The sequence below is a fragment of the Dreissena polymorpha genome, chromosome 5 (genome assembly GCF_020536995.1).
Source record: "Dreissena polymorpha isolate Duluth1 chromosome 5, UMN_Dpol_1.0, whole genome shotgun sequence".
NCBI classification, from domain to species: Eukaryota; Metazoa; Mollusca; class Bivalvia; order Myida; family Dreissenidae; genus Dreissena; species Dreissena polymorpha.
This window is the reverse complement of record NC_068359.1, coordinates 56,761,709-56,781,259: the sequence shown is the minus strand read 5'-3', so window position 1 is coordinate 56,781,259 and position 19,551 is coordinate 56,761,709. Positions and strand designations below refer to the sequence as shown.

The following is a 19,551-nucleotide window of genomic DNA, read 5'->3' as shown; positions in this document are numbered from 1 at the left end:
ATAATTAAAGAAAGGAAAAAAACATCAAGTAAAAATAAGAATTTTCATCAACGTTCACGTGTTGCCGATATAAATTAGATTAATTTATTGATGTGACAACATTTCAAACATATATAAAAAAAAATTGTTTTAACCTTTGTTCTTTAAAGACTCTTACTTCAAACATTAATAAAGAGACAACAATTATGGTTATATAATTAGACATTGTGATTAACTTCATATGCTGTAAAGAACAATCACATATGATACGCATATATACAAAAAAAAGTTAACAATCATTGTAGTTCTTACCCCTCACAGCGGCAGTGTAAGCATAGAATAGTTTCAAATGAGCATATATAAACACATGTAGTTAAATCTTGTAAAGGTTATGAAGGAAACGTACATAATTAATGTGATCAGATGGAACGGTAAAATTGGATCTTTAATTTTCAATAATCGAAGAGAAACAGTAGCAAATGTAATTTATATTCAGTTTTTTCAAGAACAATACATTATTTATAATTTACCTATATGGATAAGTATAGAAAAAACAATCATAAAAACAGACAGTGAGACTGCAATATGCCACCGTAAAGTGAGCATAATAACACACAGAGTAAAATGGTCAATACACATCCAATCCAGCGACATACTTGACCGCAGTTTGTTCGTCGCTCTCGCTATCTTAATCATCAGCCAGCTCTTTTCTTTCAGTCTGATGCAATTCTTGTGGCTCCACATTTATTCCATAATCGTCTTCGTCGTAGTCATATGTGTTTGGGACCGCTTCACTCTCCTGTTCCAATTGTTGCAGGCGTTCTATCTGTAAGGCTATGCTGCGCGGCAATGGCGACAATGAACCATCGTTAGCGCAGTTACTGGAAGATACCCTTGGAAACCGTAATTCCCGGGAAGCAAAGGTGGCCTCACTTTCGTCAGAGTTTAGTGTATGCAGGTTAGTGCGTGAAAGTGGCAGAAAAACGTTGGAGTGGTCTACCGCGTTGCTATGGTCACCATAATTACTATTTTGTGTGCCGTTGGTGCTATTGAAAAATGGGGCTGCAAGAGAAAGTGTCAAAAAACATAATTTACCTGGCTTTCTTGACATTTGCTTGCATTTGCTTCATGTAGCAATAACTAAAGATGAACAGCGTCTTCAGATAGTAAGGAGAAGAATATCCACACTATCATGTCATTTACTTGATAGTCACTAATAAACACTTGGTACGCACATGCGGTGAAACTAGATTTGGTGTAAAAAGGATTTTTCAAGTTCCTTTCCGTAATTAGTGGTGGAAATGCAGTGCAAGGGTCCAATAAATGTGCTACAACTTATCAAGACTGTTTTATAATAAACAAGTGGCAACCCTAAGATTACTTAGAATTTTATATATTAAACAGATCATGTTTTTTTCTGTACATTCCCATGTTTTGTCGGTTCATTAATCGATTCACATGAGCAGATCATAAACACATATAAGATCATTTTATTATGTTTCTTAATCGTCAGCCAATATTATATATGGTAAACTTGACGAAACATGTTCAAATTAGAGCTTCTTCATAAACTCTGTCACATATATTGAAGCCCAAGACCCTGGCTCAGTTAATGGGCACATGACACAGAGAACAATCACTACACATGAAATGTGTGTGATGTACATGAAGACTCCAATGTTCCGACAAGTTTAATTTATATTTTATCGCTTGAGGCATGCTCTAGAAGTGTGATTCGCTAATTTTGAAAACATTTTTCATGACAGTCATGCACATGGTTGAGGGAAAATAGGAAAACAACCCACTGCAAATGAAAATTGAGTGTTGCAAATCAACACCTCATGCCGTCATGGTGATGACATGTTTCGGGTTTCAAATAAACTGCTTACGGTGTGGGAGAAGATCGCTCAACAAATATATAAACTTGTATCACATGCTTCTCACTGCTTTTAATTAAGGATTGATTCTTCTTTTTTTGCGTTTATGCAGTATGAACGCTCAAGGCGAGTTTTGAAAATTCAGTGAAGCGCGATAGCGCTTCGCGGTAAATTTTCAAAACTCGCCCTCAGCGTTCATACTGCATAAACGCCCGAAAAATAAGAATCCATCCTTACATTTATATTTTTTACTTGATCTGAAACAATAAAAACATATCCGAGCATAAAAAACAACTCAGATGTGTATGCTTTAGGGGAGGCAACACCTATTGTAATCAAAGTTTCTGGAACAGCTACTACCCGCCCCTTAAGTTGTGTTCATTATTCCTGCGCGAAGAAAAGCAGTTCTGAAGTTTTACTATTTAAATGTTTCTTTAAACGTATAATATCGAGCTGTCTATAGATAAATGCTATTTGTTATTGTAGTTCGTACTTCAGATAAAATGGAATTCAACGATTTCATAGATTAATTTTACTTTAAATAATAGTCGAGCAGCAAAAACGCGACAAGAATGTCACGGTTACTTGACATCAGCTTGAGAATTTTAGTGGGAAGAGAGAGTGTTCTGGATTAATTATATATATATATCTATTGTTTTTTTTATCTATGTTCAAGTATTTTAAGGTTGATATTTTTTACATAATGAAGCATAATCCAATCTATGTTTATTCGCAAATTAAGGTGAAGATTGGAGCGTTGATAATAAGTAACTCAAGCCAAGGAAGTCAATTATTTCATCTGCAATTTATTACAGTTGTATTTTTATTTGACACATAAAACACGTTTAAGGAACTCATTTTACATTTTGAAAATTTGAACAAGTTTATTCAACTTTTTACTTGCTAGGAACACGTTTATTCAACTTTTTACTTGATTGTAACTGTCAAGTTCAAAAACTTTAATTGTTCCATTTTTAATTTGTCATAGATTTAATTGTTTTAATATTCAACTGCTAGATCAAATAATCAACATTTTCTAGTGAAAACATATTGTGTTTATTCTTATGTGGCTTTGTAATGCTAATAGTGCAATTGCTCAATGAAGCGCCCCTTAAACACCAGAGAAGCAGTATAAAAGGGCCACAATCTCACAAAATGTCTACTTTTCAGTTGTACACTTGTGTGTAAAAGGCAGCAAACAAAAATGATTATTTTCATAATATTTATGTTTGTATTTAATATTTTCCAATGAAATTTGGCATACATATACTTTAGTATACAACAATATGTATGTGTAATTTGGTGGTTGAAAGTTATATAGTTATTGACTTACATAAAAAGTTGTATGTTGTCTGCTTGAAATTCAAATTTCCCTGTAAATGCTAAGCACCGCCTACTTGAAAGGTTATGAACTACTCTCAGCCAATAGCTAGCGAATGACTCAAATCAAGTTTACATGTAAATACAGATTCAACACTGTATACCAAATGCTGTCTGCTCAAACACGTGTTTCTATGTATAAACACTCTAATGTTAGCAGCAAATCACAGGCAGATAAACCCAGCCTACTAGTTAATGTTGGTTTATATTTTACCACCGCAAAATCATGCAAGTGAGATCCGGCTTTTAAGAGTTCCATGCTGCAAATATTTTGTTCATTGCTTTGCACTAATTGAGAATTTGCAGACACTTCATCCCCGTTGTGCAAGTCCTGTATCTGCATTTTTAGGACTGGTCTTACGGTTTGCTCGCTCGAAGATGTGGCTAATTAACACTTAACGAGCTGTTTTTCTGATTTACACGTAGGTTCTGTTAGAGCTGACAGGGTGTTGCTCATCGACTTCTTCTGTGTAATATTGCAGCAACGGTTGTATGAACGAATGGAGGCCTCGTTTCGGTGACCACTCATGAACATGATGTGACGAGCTTCATAGCCAGCATCATTCATGGCTTGGATCGCTGTCGCTCGCAAGCAGTGACCAGTGTAACGTTGGGAGAGCTTGGCACTGGTGCTGATATTCTTCAGAAAGTTTTCAAAAGACCGTTTTGCTAATGGCTTCTCTGTGTACCATGTATTTGATGATTCTGGGTGAAGAATGGCGTTGTTGTCAAATTGATTGAAGAGCATGACTGCATTAGGACTTTGTTTTCCAACATATAATTTCAGAATCTTCACTGGACACAAACATTCACCTGTTGCATAGATTCGCTTTTCAGACATGAGTTTTGTTGAGCTTGCTCCCCCCTGGTGGTTTTTTCTGTTTGATTACTTGGTTTAAGACTGTATACTGCGAGTCTGAATCCTCTTTGAAGTCAAGGCTATTTTTCCTTAGTTAATGGTGAAATTCCATGCCCCCAGTTACAAAATGCACTGCGATCACGTACCATGCTGCTTCTCGTAGTATACCTGGAGACATTTCATATTTCTGATGATAGGTTGCTGTTTTCTCCAGGTCTTCTTTTGTCAGGATGTCTTTATGCCGTGTAGGCCTTGACAGCCCAGCTTCTGTACTGCTTTAGAGAAACCCATCAAGAGTGTGGTTGCTTCGTACAAACCCATTATCTCGAATTGTATCAATGTATCTGCAGATATCCTTAAGATACCTGTAAATGGCGCTCCCGATATTGACCAATGTGTTCTTGTGGTATTCATTTCTGTGGTGCTCTGGAAATGACTGCTCTCTTTTTTTGTTAGGTTTATGCGTGGCCTCGCAATAAAACTTGCCCAGTTTTTCAGCCAAATCTTCCTTTCCCACTGTCTCGAGATCTAAGTTCCCACCATAAACCTCAAGATGGCAGTCTGAAAAAATAGACACTTTATAATTATTGATTTTATATAAAAATTATGATATTATTCCTTTAAAACACACTTTGTTGTTGCATTCCCAACAGGTCTTAAAACTTATTTTTTATCTTAGAATTAGGGGATTTAAAAAATGCTCCATTTGATACTGATCCTATTACTGTCAGATTAAAGGGGCACATTGATGCTATCTTAAGAACGGTATTTTACTTTCAGAAACAAAGTTATAAATTGTAAACAACTTATTAGATGAGTTTTTATATCAAAAACCTCGTTTTTATGAATATTCTGTAAAATATTTATTTTAATAGCTGTAATTGAAATAAAAGGACTTTAAAAGGTACTGTATGCAATTGCATGATGTTGACTTGTCTTCTTGTATAACTATTGAGAAGAATTTTGATAATTATATTGGTGCATTATTATAATCACCAAATTCCTTTTGTGAAACGGATTGATATTGAACGGACGGTTTCAGGTAAGTGTGATTATAATTTTAAAATTATTAAAACTTGTTATATCATACCTTGAAACAACTTAATGCCTCATCGTGTTTTTCTTAGTTGCTGTAGACTGGTGCTTCGTCTCTAAGCCATCAATATCAGCCTCTGACAGGCACTTGAACCTTTTTTGCTGAGGTTCATAATTAGATTCAGTCTCATTTTTGACACACTCATTATCCTGTTCATGTACATGTACCACTGTCTCTGATTTGCTGGTTTCTTCAAATTTCACAATGTTATTTTCAACCGAGTTTATAAACAAATCGCCAAGATCAATTGTTGCCAAATATTTATTATCTGAATCCGATAAAGAATCATAAAACGATCCTAAATCGAAGTTTCCGTAGTTTGCATTAAATTCCGCCATTCTTATGCCTGCAAATTTTGACACTTGCAGCAGACGAACGATTTTCTTTCGGTTTTAAAAATGACGTATATTTTTTATATATAGCTATATATATAAGTGGCGATTTTTATGTATGTATAGGTTTTATTTAATGTCGTTGTTTATAAATTTACTTTTTCTTCAATTTTGCTTTTGTTTTAAATGAAACAGCACAGAAACAAAAGTAAACAAACGGGTAATGTTTATTCATGTTTGTTACTATATTTACAAATGTAGTGCGGTCACGGTACTGGTCACTGTATAACTACGCGTTAGCGTCTTGGAACCATTTTTCCGATTTTAGAAGCTCCGCCTTCGAAGGCGGTATCGCCGGCTTACGGGTTATGCAAAATGAACTCGTTAATTTTTCTACAGAAATTAATAGCGAATGTTAATATTGTAATATAACCATTACGAGTAATTTGTATCTTCAACATAATTAATATGGATTTGTGAGCGCTTCATTTGCAATGTTATATTTGTCTTAATAATCGTTTATGTCATTTTGCTGACATGACAACGCAATATCAAGACAAGATAGGCAAGGTGAACAACTGTCCAATTTTTATATTAAATCTTACGTAAATATAGATGTTATTTTCTTACCTTAATTAAAAGCATGTGATAACAATATCATACACTTTAAATTATTTCGTTTTATGCTTTAGTGAACTCGTCTTAAAATTTATTAGCAAGCATTTCAAATTATTGACGAAAATAATGAATTTGTTTAATAAGACATGCATTGAAATCACAACTCATGTCAGAGTCTATATTTATGCACAATAAGTATTCTAATACAAAAACAATTGAAAACTGAAAGTCGCTTGCTTAACCACTTTAGTTAACTTACCAACACGAGCAATTGGTCGAGTAGCAATAGCTGGGGTCGCCCCTTCATCGATTTTAGAATTGTTTTTATAATCTACTAATGAGGAATCAGTAGACTCTAGACTGGAATTCTTTTTAGCACATAATACATCCGGAAAATATATTTTATCCTTTAAAACGACGTTTATATCATACGCTAAGTCCTTCAAATCAGCTTCACAGCATTCCGAATTCTTATATTGGCCTGGTAATTCACGCATTCTTTCATTCATATTGCGGCACAGCAATTCAGCACTGTGTGTACTTGTTCCATTGACTGTGCTACAATGCTTTCCTGCAGCCGCTGCTCTGCCTTGCAATATCTCCCCTTGGCGAAAGTCTAGTACTTCTTCTCCACCTATGCAAACTGAATAATCCTTCGCAGAAATTAAGAACGGCAATAACCCTAAAAATAACATTTCAAATATTTTTAATGTATTATGAGCTAGAAACAAGTGCCAATTGACTGGCATGAAAGCAACAAATCACAATATATTGTCATATGCAAAATCTAGATTTTAAGGTGAAATTATAATAAAGAATATTGTTATATTAAACACATGTAAAACAGCTTGTAATAAAGCTTTTTGATCGTTTTCATTTGCTACTTCATGTAAGATTGACCGATCGTGTAACGTATTTTCATGAAATGACGTTACAACGCAAAAATACATACGTCACGAAATGTAACAATTTTCCAGTTGTATCATGACTTTAACGAACATATACATTTTCTCAGCTTACTGGATAGCATTTTGATAAAAAAGAACTTACAATTTTGTAATTACGTCCTATGCTTTACTAAACTCGTCAAGGAAATGTATATGCAAGCTGATCAAATACCCGCTACTTAAAGACATTTCTAAACTGGTTAAACAATGCATGCAATTAAATGACAACTCGTATCAGAGCATATATTCATGCAAACGGACCGCACTTTTTCTAATTCAGGAAAAATGCACACCTTTAAGTCGCTTATTTATCAACTTCTTCAGTCCAACAAATTAAGACCAACTTACCAACAAATCCTACAGGTCGATCAGTAATAATTGATTGCACCACTTCCTCGATTTCAGCTTTGTTGTTATCATCTACGGACGAGGGGGCACTAACATACTCTAAACTGGATGTCTCTTCCTCTCTCACCACGTCTTGAAAAGATCTATCCTCACTCACCACGTCTTCACAAGGTCTATAAAAGATATGTATATTGTTATACAGCAATGTGGCATTGGGATCATATGCTTCATTCAACGTATGACAGAGCCCTTCGGCAGCTGCCGAGTTGCCTCGAAATTTCTCCTCATGGCACCGGTCCGATTCCTCTTCTTCATCTATGCGAACTGAAGTAGCTGTAGCAGAAACTGAGCTCGGGCTTAACCCTGAAAGAACAAAATAGCTATTTATAATGTGCTATAAGCCTTCAACAATGTATTTTACTGATAACACATTAATTACCCACGATATTTTTTCATATAAAATTGATCACGTTTTCCATGAAAATAACAATCGTAATAATTTGTTTATCTTAAATACATGTTAGATAGCTATTTGAGCGTTTTAAGTGGCTATTTTATGTTAGACTGACCAATATTGTAACGTTTTTTTGCTGAAATGACGTTAAAATGTCAACTTATTTCACGTAATTCAAGTAACTTTACAGCTTATCATAAAATATAAGTAAATGTTTAATTTCTAATATTAGTAAAAGCATCTGCTGAAAAAAATTACACTTTGTTCGAAGCCATACATGATTTATTAAACTCGTTCATGAAATGTATAGGCAAGTACAAAAAATGTTGTTATTATAAGAGGATGGTCTTAGCTAAATTTAAAGCATGTGATACCAATATATTACACTTAAAATTATTTCGTTTTATGCTTCAGTGAAGTTGTCTTAGCAATTTATTAGCAAGCATTTCAAATTCTTCCTACCTAACGAAAATAATAAACTTGTTGAATAAAACGTGTATTGAAATAACATTCGTGACAAAGCCTATATTCATGCACAATAAGTATTCTAATAAAAACAAGAGGCCCATGAGGACCCGAATCGCTCTACTTCTATAAAGACTGTGCAAGCTTGGAAGTAATAAGATGGAAACTGTGTACTTTATCGCGCAAACAAGGAGAATTTTCTCAAATTCAAGGGGAGATTATTGTGTACTTATTTCTCCGATACTGCTCATGTGCATATTTTACTTTTCCAGATGTAAAACTATGAAAAACCTATTGTTTTTTATCTATGTTCAAGTATTTTAAGGTTGATATTTTACATAATAAAGCATAATCCAATCTATGTTTATTCGCGAATTTAGGTGACGATTGGAGCGTTGATAAAAAAGTAACTCAAGCCAAGGAAGTTTATTATTTTATCTGCAATTTAATACAGTAGTATTTTTATTCGACACATAAAACACGTTAAAGGAACTCATTTTACATATTGAAATATTTGAACAAGTTTATTCAACTTTTAACTTGCTAGGAACACGTTTATTCAACTTTTTACTTGATAGTTACTGTCAAGTTCAAAAACTTAAATTGTTCCACTTTTATTTTGTCTTAGATTTAATTGTTTTAATATTCAACTGCTAGATCAAATAATCAACATTTTCTAGTGAAAACATGTTGTGTTTATTCTAATGTGGCTTTGTAATGTTAATAGTGCAATTGCTCAATGAAGCGCCCCTTAAGAGTTCCATGCTGCAAATATTTTGTATATTGCTTTGCACTTATTGAGAATTTGCAGACATTTCATCCCCGTTGGGCAAGTCCTGTATCTGCATTTTTAGGACTGGTCTTACGGTTTGCTCGCTCAAAGATGTGGCTGATTAACACTTGACGAGCTGTTTTTCTGATTTACACGTAGGTTCTGTTAGAGCTTACAGGGTGTTGCTCATCGACTTCTTCGGTGTAATATTGCAGCTACGGTTGTATGAACGAATGGAGGCTGCGTTCCGGTGACCACTCATGAACATGATGTGACGAGCTTCATAGCCAGCATCATTCATGGCTTGGATCGCTGTCGCTCACAAGCAGTGACCAGTGTAACGTTGGGAGAGCTTGGCACTGGAGCTGATATTCTTCAGAAAGTTTTCAAAAGACCGTTTTGCTAATGGCTTCTCTGTGTACCATGTATTTGATGATTCTGGGTGAAGAATGGCGTTGTTGTCAAATTGATTGAAGAGCATGACTGCATTAGGACTTTGTTTTCCAACATATAATTTCAGAATCTTCACTGGACACAAACATTCACCTGTGGCATAGATTCGCTTTTCAGACATGAGATTTGTTGAGCTTGCTCCACCCTGGTGGTTTTTCTGTTTGATTTCTTGGTTTAAGACTGTATACTGCGAGTCTGAATCCTCTTTGAAGACAAGGCTATTTTTCCTCAGTTGATGGTGAAATTCCATGCCCCCAGTTACAAAATGCACTGCGATCACGTACCATGCTGCTTCTCGTAGTGTACCTGGAGACAGTTCATAAGTCTGAAGATAGGTTGCTGTTTTCTCCAGGTCTTCTTTTATCAGGATGTCTTTATGCCGTGTAGGCCTTGACAGCCCAGCTTCTGTCCTGCTTTTGAGAAACCCATCAAGAGTGTGGTTGCTTCGTACAAACCCATTATCTCGAACTGTATCAATGTATCTGCAGATATCCTTAAGATACCTGTAAATGGCGCTCCCGATATTGACCAATGTGTTCTTGTGGTATTCATTTATGTGGTGCTCTGGAAATGACTGCTCTCTTTTTTATTTAGGTTTTGGCGTGGCCTCGCAATAAAACTTGCGCAGTTTTTCAGCCAAATCTTCCTTTCCCACTGTCTCGAGATCTAAGTTCCCACCAAAAACCTCCTGAGGCCAGTCTGAAAAAATAGACACTTTATAAGTATTGACTTTATATAAAAATTAGGATATTATTCCTTTAAAACACACTCTGTTGTTGCATTCCCATTAGGTCTTAAAACTTATTTTTTTATCTTTGAATTTGGGGATTTAAATAAATGCTCCATTTGATACTGAACCAATTACTGTCAGATTAAAGGGGCACATTGATGCTATCTTAAGAACGGTATTCTATTTTCAGAAACAAAGTTATAAATTGTAAACAACTTATTAGATGAGTTTTTATATCAAAAACCTCGTTTTTATGAATATTCTGTAAAATATTTATTTTTATAGCTGTAATTGAAAAAAGGACTTTAAAAGGTACTGTATGCACTTGTATGATGTTGATTTGTCTTCTTGGATAACTATTGAGAAGAATTTTGATAATTATATTGGTGCATTATTATAATCACCAAATTCCTTTTGTGAAACGGATTGATATTGAACGGACGGTTTCAGGTAAGTGTGATTTTTATTTTAAAATTATTAAAACTTGTTATATCATACCTTGAAAAAACTTAATGCCTCATCGTGTGTTTTTCTTAGTTGCTGTAGACTGGTGCTTCGTCTCTAAGCCATCAATATCAGCCTCTTTCAGGCACTTGAACCTTTTTTGCTGAGGTTCATAATTAGATTCAGTCTCATTTTTGACACACTCATTATCCTGTTCATGTACATGTACCACTGTATCTGATTTGCTGGTTTCTTCAAATTTCACAATGTTATTTTCAAGCGAGTTTATCAACAAATCGCCAAGATCAATTGTTGTCAAATATTTATTATCTGAATCCGATAAAGAATCATACAACGATCCTAAATCGAAGTTTCCGTAGTATGCATTAAATTCCGCCATTCTTATGCCTGCAAATTTTGACACTTGCAGCAGACGAACGATTTTCTTTCGGTTTTAAAAATGACGTATATTTTTTATATATAGCTATATATATAAGTGGCGATTTTTATGTATGTATAGGTTTTATTTAATGTCGGTGTTTATAAATTTACTTTTTCTTCAATTTTGCTTTTGTTTTAAATGAAACAGCACAGAAACAAAAGTAAACAAACGGGTAATGTTTATTCATGTTTGTTACTATATTTACAAATGTAGTGCGGTCACGGTATTGGTCACTGTATAACTACGCGTTAGCGTCTTGGAACCATTTTTCCGATTTTAGAAGCTCCGCCTTCGAAGGCGGTATCGCCGGCTTACGGGTTATGCAAAATGAACTCGTTAATTTTTCTACAGAAATTAATAGCGAATGTTAATATTGTAATATAACCATTACGAGTAATTTGTATCTTCAACATAATTAATATGGATTTGTGAGCGCTTCATTTGCAATGTTATATTTGTCTTAACAATCGTTTATGTCATTTTGCTGACATGACAACGCAATATCAAGACAAGATAGGCAAGGTGAACAACTGTCCAATTTTTATATTAAATCTTACGTAAATATAGATGTTATTTTCTTACCTTAATTAAAAGCATGTGATAACAATATCATACACTTTAAATTATTTCGTTTTATGCTTTAGTGAACTCGTCTTAAAATTTATTGGCAAGCATTTCAAATTGTTGACGAAAATAATGAATTTGTTTAATAAGACATGCATTGAAATCACAACTCATGTCAGAGTCTATATTTATGCACAATAAGTTTTCTAATACAAAAACAATTGAAAACTGAAAGTCGCTTGCTTAACCACTTTAGTTAACTTACCAACACGAGCAATTGGTCGAGTAGCAATAGCTGGGGTCGCCCCTTCATCGATTTTAGAATTGTTTTTATAATCTACTAATGAGGAGTCAGTAGACTCTTGACTGGAATTCTTTTTAGCACATAATACATCCGGAAAATATATTTTATCCTTTAAAACGACGTTTATATCATACGCTAAGTCCTTCAAATCAGCTTCACAGCATTCCGAATTCTTATATTGGCCTGGTAATTCACGCATTCTTTCATTCATATTGCGGCACAGCAATTCAGCACTGTGTGTACTTGTTCCATTGACTGTGCTACAATGCTTTCCTGCAGCCGCTGCTCTGCCTTGCAATATCTCCCCTTGGCGAAAGTCTAGTACTTCTTCTCCACCTATGCAAACTGAAGAATCCTTCGCAGAAATTAAGAACGGCAATAACCCTAAAAATAACATTTCAAATATTTTTAATGTATTATGAGCCAGAAACAAGTGCCAATTGACTGGCATGAAAGCAACAAATCACAATATATTGTCATATGCAAAATCTAGATTTTAAGGTGAAATTATAATAAAGAATATTGTTATATTAAATACATGTAAAACAGCTTGTAATAAAGCTTTTTGATCGTTTTCATTTGCTACTTCATGTAAGATTGACCGATCGTGTAAAGTATTTTCATGAAATGACGTTACAACGTAAAAATACATACGTCACGAAATGTTACAATTTTCCAGTTGTATCATGACTTTAACGAACATATACATTTTCTCAGCTTACTGGATAGCATTTTGATAAAAAAGAACTTACAATTTTGTAATTACGTCCTATGCTTTACTAAACTCGTCAAGGAAATGTATATGCAAGCTGATCAAATACCCGCTACTTAAAGACATTTCTAAACTGGTTAAACAATGCATGCAATTAAATGACAACTCGTATCAGAGCATATATTCATGCAGACGGACCGCAATTTTTCTAATTCAGGAAAAATGCACACCTTTAAGTCGCTTATTTATCAACTTCTTCAGTCCAACAAATTAAGACCAACTTACCAACAAATCCTACAGGTCGATCAGTAATAATTGATTGCACCACTTCCTCGATTTCAGCTTTGTTGTTATCATCTACGGACGAGGGGGCACTAACATACTCTAAACTGGATGTCTCTTCCTCTCTCACCACGTCTTGAAAAGATCTATCCTCACTCACCACGTCTTCACAAGGTCTATAAAAGATATGTATATTGTTATACAGCAATGTGGCATTGGGATCATATGCTTCATTCAACGTATGACAGAGCCCTTCGGCAGCTGCCGAGTTGCCTCGAAATTTCTCCTCATGGCACCGGTCCGATTCCTCTTCTTCATCTATGCGAACTGAAGTAGCTGTAGCAGAAACTGAGCTCGGGCTTAACCCTGAAATAACAAAATAGCTATTTATAATGTGCTGTAAGCCTTCAACAATGTATTTTACTGATAACACATTAATTACCAACGATATTTTTTCATATAAAATTGATCACGTTTTCCATGAAAATAACAATCGTAATAATTTGTGTACCTTAAATACATGTTAGATAGCTATTTGAGCGTTTTAAGTGGCTATTTTATGTTAGACTGACCAATATTGTAACGTTTTTTTGCTGAAATGACGTTAAAATGTCAACTTATTTCACGTAATTCAAGTAACTTTACAGCTTATCATAAAATATAAGTAAATGTTTAATTTCTTATATTAGTAAAAGCATCTGCTGAAAAAAATTACACTTTGTTCGAAGCCATACATGATTTATTAAACTCGTTCATGAAATGTATAGGCAAGTACAAAAAATGTTGTTATTATAAGAGGATGGTCTTAGCTAAATTTAAAGCATGTGATACCAATATATTACACTTACAATTATTTCGTGTTATGCTTCAGTGAAGTTGTCTTAGCAATTTATTAGCAAGCATTTCAAATTCTTCCTACCTAACGAAAATAATAAACTTGTTGAATAAAATGTGTATTGAAATAACATTCGTGACAAAGCCTATATTCATGCACAATAAGTATTCTAATAAAAACAAGAGGCCCATGAGGACCCGAATCGCTCTACTTCTATAAAGACTGTGCAAGCTTGGAAGTAATAAGATGGAAACTGTGTACTTAATCGCGCAAACAAGAAGAATTTTCTCAAATTCAAGGGGAGATTATTGTGTACTTATTTCTCCGATACTGCTCATGTGCATATTTTACTTTTCCAGATGTAAAACTATGAAAAACCTATTGTTTTTTATCTATGTTCAAGTATTTTAAGGTTGATATTTTACATAATAAAGCATAATCCAATCTATGTTTATTCGCGAATTTAGGTGACGATTGGAGCGTTGATAAAAAAGTAACTCAAGCCAAGGAAGTTAATTATTTTATCTGCAATTTAATACAGTAGTATTTTTATTCGACACATAAAACACGTTAAAGGAACTCATTTTACATATTGAAACATTTGAACAAGTTTATTCAACTTTTAACTTGCTAGGAACACGTTTATTCAACTTTTTACTTGATAGTTACTGTCAAGTTCAAAAACTTAAATTGTTCCACTTTTATTTTGTCTTAGATTTAATTGTTTTAATATTCAACTGCTAGATCAAATAATCAACATTTTCTAGTGAAAACATGTTGTGTTTATTCTAATGTGGCTTTGTAATGTTAATAGTGCAATTGCTCAATGAAGCGCCCCTTAAGAGTTCCATGCTGCAAATATTTTGTTCATTGCTTTGCACTTATTGAGAATTTGCAGACATTTCATCCCCGTTGGGCAAGTCCTGTATCTGCATTTTTAGGACTGGTCTTACGGTTTGCTCGCTCGAAGATGTGGCTGATTAACACTTGACGAGCTGTTTTTCTGATTTACACGTAGGTTCTGTTAGAGCTGACAGGGTGTTGCTCATCGACTTCTTCGGTGTAATATTGCAGCTACGGTTGTATGAACGAATGGAGGCTGCGTTCCGGTGACCACTCATGAACATGATGTGACGAGCTTCATAGCCAGCATCATTCATGGCTTGGATCGCTGTCGCTCACAAGCAGTGACCAGTGTAACGTTGGGAGAGCTAGGCACTTGAGCTGATATTCTTCAGAAAGTTTTCAAAAGACCGTTTTGCTAATGGCTTCTCTGTGTACCATGTGTTTGATGATTCTGGGTGAAGAATGGCGTTGTTGTCAAATTGATTGAAGAGCATGACTGCATTAGGACTTTGTTTTCCAACATATAATTTCAGAATCTTCACTGGACACAAACATTCACCTGTGGCATAGATTCGCTTTTCAGACATGAGATTTGTTGAGCTTGTTCCCCTCCTGGTGGTTTTTCTGTTTGATTTCTTGGTTTAAGACTGTATACTGCGAGTCTGAATCCTCTTTGAAGTCAAGGCTATTTTTCCTCAGTTGATGGTGAAATTCCATGCCCCCAGTTACAAAATGCACTGCGATCACGTACCATGCTGCTTCTCGTAGTGTACCTGGAGACAGTTCATAAGTCTGAAGATAGGTTGCTGTTTTCTCCAGGTCTTCTTTTATCAGGATGTCTTTATGCCGTGTAGGCCTTGACAGCCCAGCTTCTGTCCTGCTTTTGAGAAACCCATCAAGAGTGTGGTTGCTTCGTACAAACCCATTATCTCGAACTGCATCGATGTATCTGCAGATATCCTTAAGATACCTGTAAATGGCGCTCCCGATATTGACCAATGTGTTCTTGTGGTATTCATTTATGTGGTGCTCTGGAAATGACTGCTCTCTTTTTTATTTAGGTTTTGGCGTGGCCTCGCAATAAAACTTGCGCAGTTTTTCAGCCAAATCTTCCTTTCCCACTGTCTCGAGATCTAAGTTCCCACCAAAAACCTCCTGAGGCCAGTCTGAAAAAATAGACACTTTATAAGTATTGACTTTATATAAAAATTAGGATATTATTCCTTTAAAACACACTCTGTTGTTGCATTCCCATTATGTCTTAAAACTTATTTTTTTATATTTGAATTTGGGGATTTAAATAAATGCTCCATTTGATACTGAACCAATTACTGTCAGATTAAAGGGGCACATTGATGCTATCTTAAGAACGGTATTCTATTTTCAGAAACAAAGTTATAAATTGTAAACAACTTATTAGATGAGTTTTTATATCAAAAACCTCGTTTTTATGAATATTCTGTAAAATATTTATTTTTATAGCTGTAATTGAAAAAAAGGACTTTAAAAGGTACTGTATGCACTTGTATGATGTTGATTTGTCTTCTTGGATAACTATTGAGAAGAATTTTGATAATTATATTGGTGCATTATTATAATCACCAAATTCCGTTTGTGAAACGGATTGATATTGAACGGACGGTTTCAGGTAAGTGTGATTTTTATTTTGAAATTATTAAAACTTGTTATATCATACCTTGAAAAAACTTAATGCCTCATCGTGTGTTTTTCTTAGTTGCTGTAGACTGGTGCTTCGTCTCTAAGCCATCAATATCAGCCTCTTTCAGGCACTTGAACCTTTTTTGCTGAGGTTCATAATTAGATTCAGTCTCATTTTTGACACACTCATTATCCTGTTCATGTACATGTACCACTGTATCTGATTTGCTGGTTTCTTCAAATTTCACAATGTTATTTTCAAGCGAGTTTATCAACAAATCGCCAAGATCAATTGTTGTCAAATATTTATTATCTGAATCCGATAAAGAATCATACAACGATCCTAAATCGAAGTTTCCGTAATATGCATTAAATTCCGCCATTCTTATGCCTGCAAATTTTGACACTTGCAGCAGACGAACGATTTTCTTTCGGTTTTAAAAATGACGTATATTTTTTATATATAGCTATATATATAAGTGGCGATTTTTATGTATGTATAGGTTTTATTTAATGTCGTTGTTTATAAATTTACTTTTTCTTCAATTTTGCTTTTGTTTTAAATGAAACAGCACAGAAACAAAAGTAAACAAACGGGTAATGTTTATTCATGTTTGTTACTATATTTACAAATGTAGTGCGGTCACGGTACTGGTCACTGTATAACTACGCGTTAGCGTCTTGGAACCATTTTTCCGATTTTAGAAGCTCCGCCTTCGAAGGCGGTATCGCCGGCTTACGGGTTATGCAAAATGAACTCGTTAATTTTTCTACAGAAATTAATAGCGAATGTTAATATTGTAATATATCCATTACGAGTAGTTTGTATCTCCAACATCATTAATATGGATTTGTGAGCGCTTCATTTGCAATGTTATATTTGTCTTAACAATTGTTAATGTCATTTTGCTGACATGACAACGTAATATCAAGACAAGATAGGCAAGGTGAACAACTGTCCATTTTTTATATTAAATCTAACGTAAATATATGTTATTTTCTTACCTTAATTAAAAGCATGTGATAACAATATCATACACTTTAAATTATTTCGTTTTATGCTTTAGTGAACTTGTCTAAAAATGTATTAGTTTAAACCTATTTATTTTTAGCTCGATTGCATCGAAAGCCTAAGGCTTATATAAATGCTCTCGAGTCCGTTTCCTGGGCCTAGAACCAGTACTTGGTGTCTTTGGGGGAGATCTAAAGAACGCTCCCACGGACTTTCCGGTCGCTAGGCGGACACCTTATCCATTACACCACGGCGACCTTAAATTTTATTTAGCAAGCATTTCAAATTCTTGACGAAAATAATGAACTTGTTAATAAGACATGCATTGAAATCACAACTTATGTCAGAGCCTATATTCATGCACAATAAGTATTCTAATACAAAAACAATTGAAAACTGAAAGTCGCTTCCTTAACCACTTTAGTTAACTTACCAACACGAGCAATTGGTCGAGTAGCAATAGCTGGGGTCGCCCCTTCATCGATTTTAGAATTGTTTTCATAATCTACTAATGAGGAATCAGTAGACTCTAGACTGGAATTTTTTTCAGCACATAATACATCCGGAAAATATATTTTATCCTTTAAAACGACGTTTATATCATACGATAAGTCCTTCAAATCGGCTTCACAGCATTCCGAATTCTTATATTGGCCTGGTAATTCACGCATTCTTTTATTCATATTGCGGCACAGCAATTCAGCACTGTGTGTACTTGTTCCATTGACTGTGCTACAATGCTTTCCTGCAGCCGCTGCTCTGCCTTGCAATATCTCCCCTTGGCGAAAGTCTAGTACTTCTTCTCCACCTATGCAAACTGAAGAATCCTTCGCAGAAATTAAGAACGGCAATAACCCTAAAAATAACATTTCAAATATTTATAATGTGTTATGAGCCAGAAACAAGTGCCAATTGACTGGCATGAAAGCAACAAATCACGACATATTGTCATATGCAAAATCTAGATTTTAAGGTGAAATCATAATAAAGAATATTGTTATATTAAACACATGTAAAACAGCTCGTAATAAAGCTTTTTGATCGTTTTCATTTGCTACTTTATGTAAGACTGACCGATCGTGTAACGTATTTTCATGAAATGACGTTACCACGTAAAAATACATACGTCACGAAATGTAACAATTTTCCAGTTGTATCATGACTTTAACGAACATATACATTTTCTCAGCTTACTGGATAGCATTTTGATAAAAAAGAACTAACAATTTTGTAATTACGTCCTATGCTTTACTAAACTCGTCAAGGAAATGTATATGCAAGCTGATCAAATACCCGCTACTTAAAGAAATTTCTAAACTGGTTAAACAATGCATGCAATTAAATGACAACTCGTATCAGAGCATAAATTCATGCAGACGGACCGCAATTTTTCTAATTCAGGAGAAATGCAGTCGATTATCAACTTCTTCAGTCCAACAAATTAAGACCAACTTACCAACAAATCCTACAGGTCGATCAGTAATAATTGATTGCGTCACTTCCTCGATTTCAGCTTTGTTGTTATCATCTACGGACGAGGGAGCACTAACATACTCTAAACTGGATGTCTCTTCCTCTCTCACCACGTCTTGAAAAGATCTATCCTCAATCACCACGTCTTCACAAGGTTTATAAAAGATATGTATATTGTTATACAGCAATATGGCATTGGGATCATATGCTTCATTCAACGTATGACAGAGCCCTTCGGCAGCTGCCGAGTTGCCTCGAAATTTCTCCTCATGGCACCGGTCCAATTCCTCTTCTTCATCTATGCGAACTGAAGTAGCTGTAGCAGAAACTGAGCCCGGGCTTAACCCTGAAATAACAAAATAGCTATATATAATGTGCTATAAGCCTTCAACAATGTATTTTACTGACAGCACATTAATTACCCACGATATTTTTTCATATAAAATTGATCACGTTTTCCATGAAAATAACAATCGTAATAATTTGTGTATCTTAATTACTTGATAGTAAGCTTTTTGAGCGTTTTCATTTGCTATTTTATGTTAGACTGACCAATGTTGTTACGTTTGTTGCTGAAATGACGTTGTAACGTCAACTAATTTCACGTAATCCAAGTAACTTTCAAGTTTATCATGAAATTTAAGTAAATATTTAATTTCTAATCTTAA

General features: G+C 34.6%; 2 protein-coding genes across 6 annotated transcripts in view; both read right to left on the bottom strand.

Moving 5' to 3' along the window:
• Positions 1–19,551, bottom strand: part of LOC127830974 (uncharacterized) — a 357,196-nt gene that overhangs the window by 289,847 nt on the left and 47,798 nt on the right. The gene's annotated exons all lie outside the window — the stretch shown is intronic.
• Positions 507–18,011, bottom strand: LOC127830980 (uncharacterized). Of its 2 annotated transcripts, none has more exons than XR_008026342.1 (2): positions 17,844–18,011; positions 507–1,041 (listed from the first exon to the last, which is right to left on the bottom strand). XR_008026342.1 is itself a non-coding variant. In XM_052355944.1 (2 exons), the coding sequence occupies exons 1-2, from the start codon at positions 6,648–6,650 to the stop codon at positions 668–670; spliced, it is 624 nt and encodes a 207-aa protein (XP_052211904.1). In that variant the 5' UTR covers positions 6,651–6,761; the 3' UTR covers positions 507–667. The 2 variants fall into 2 exon arrangements, 1 of the variants encoding a protein (XP_052211904.1); XM_052355944.1 differs by lacking the exon at positions 17,844–18,011 and adding an exon at positions 6,401–6,761.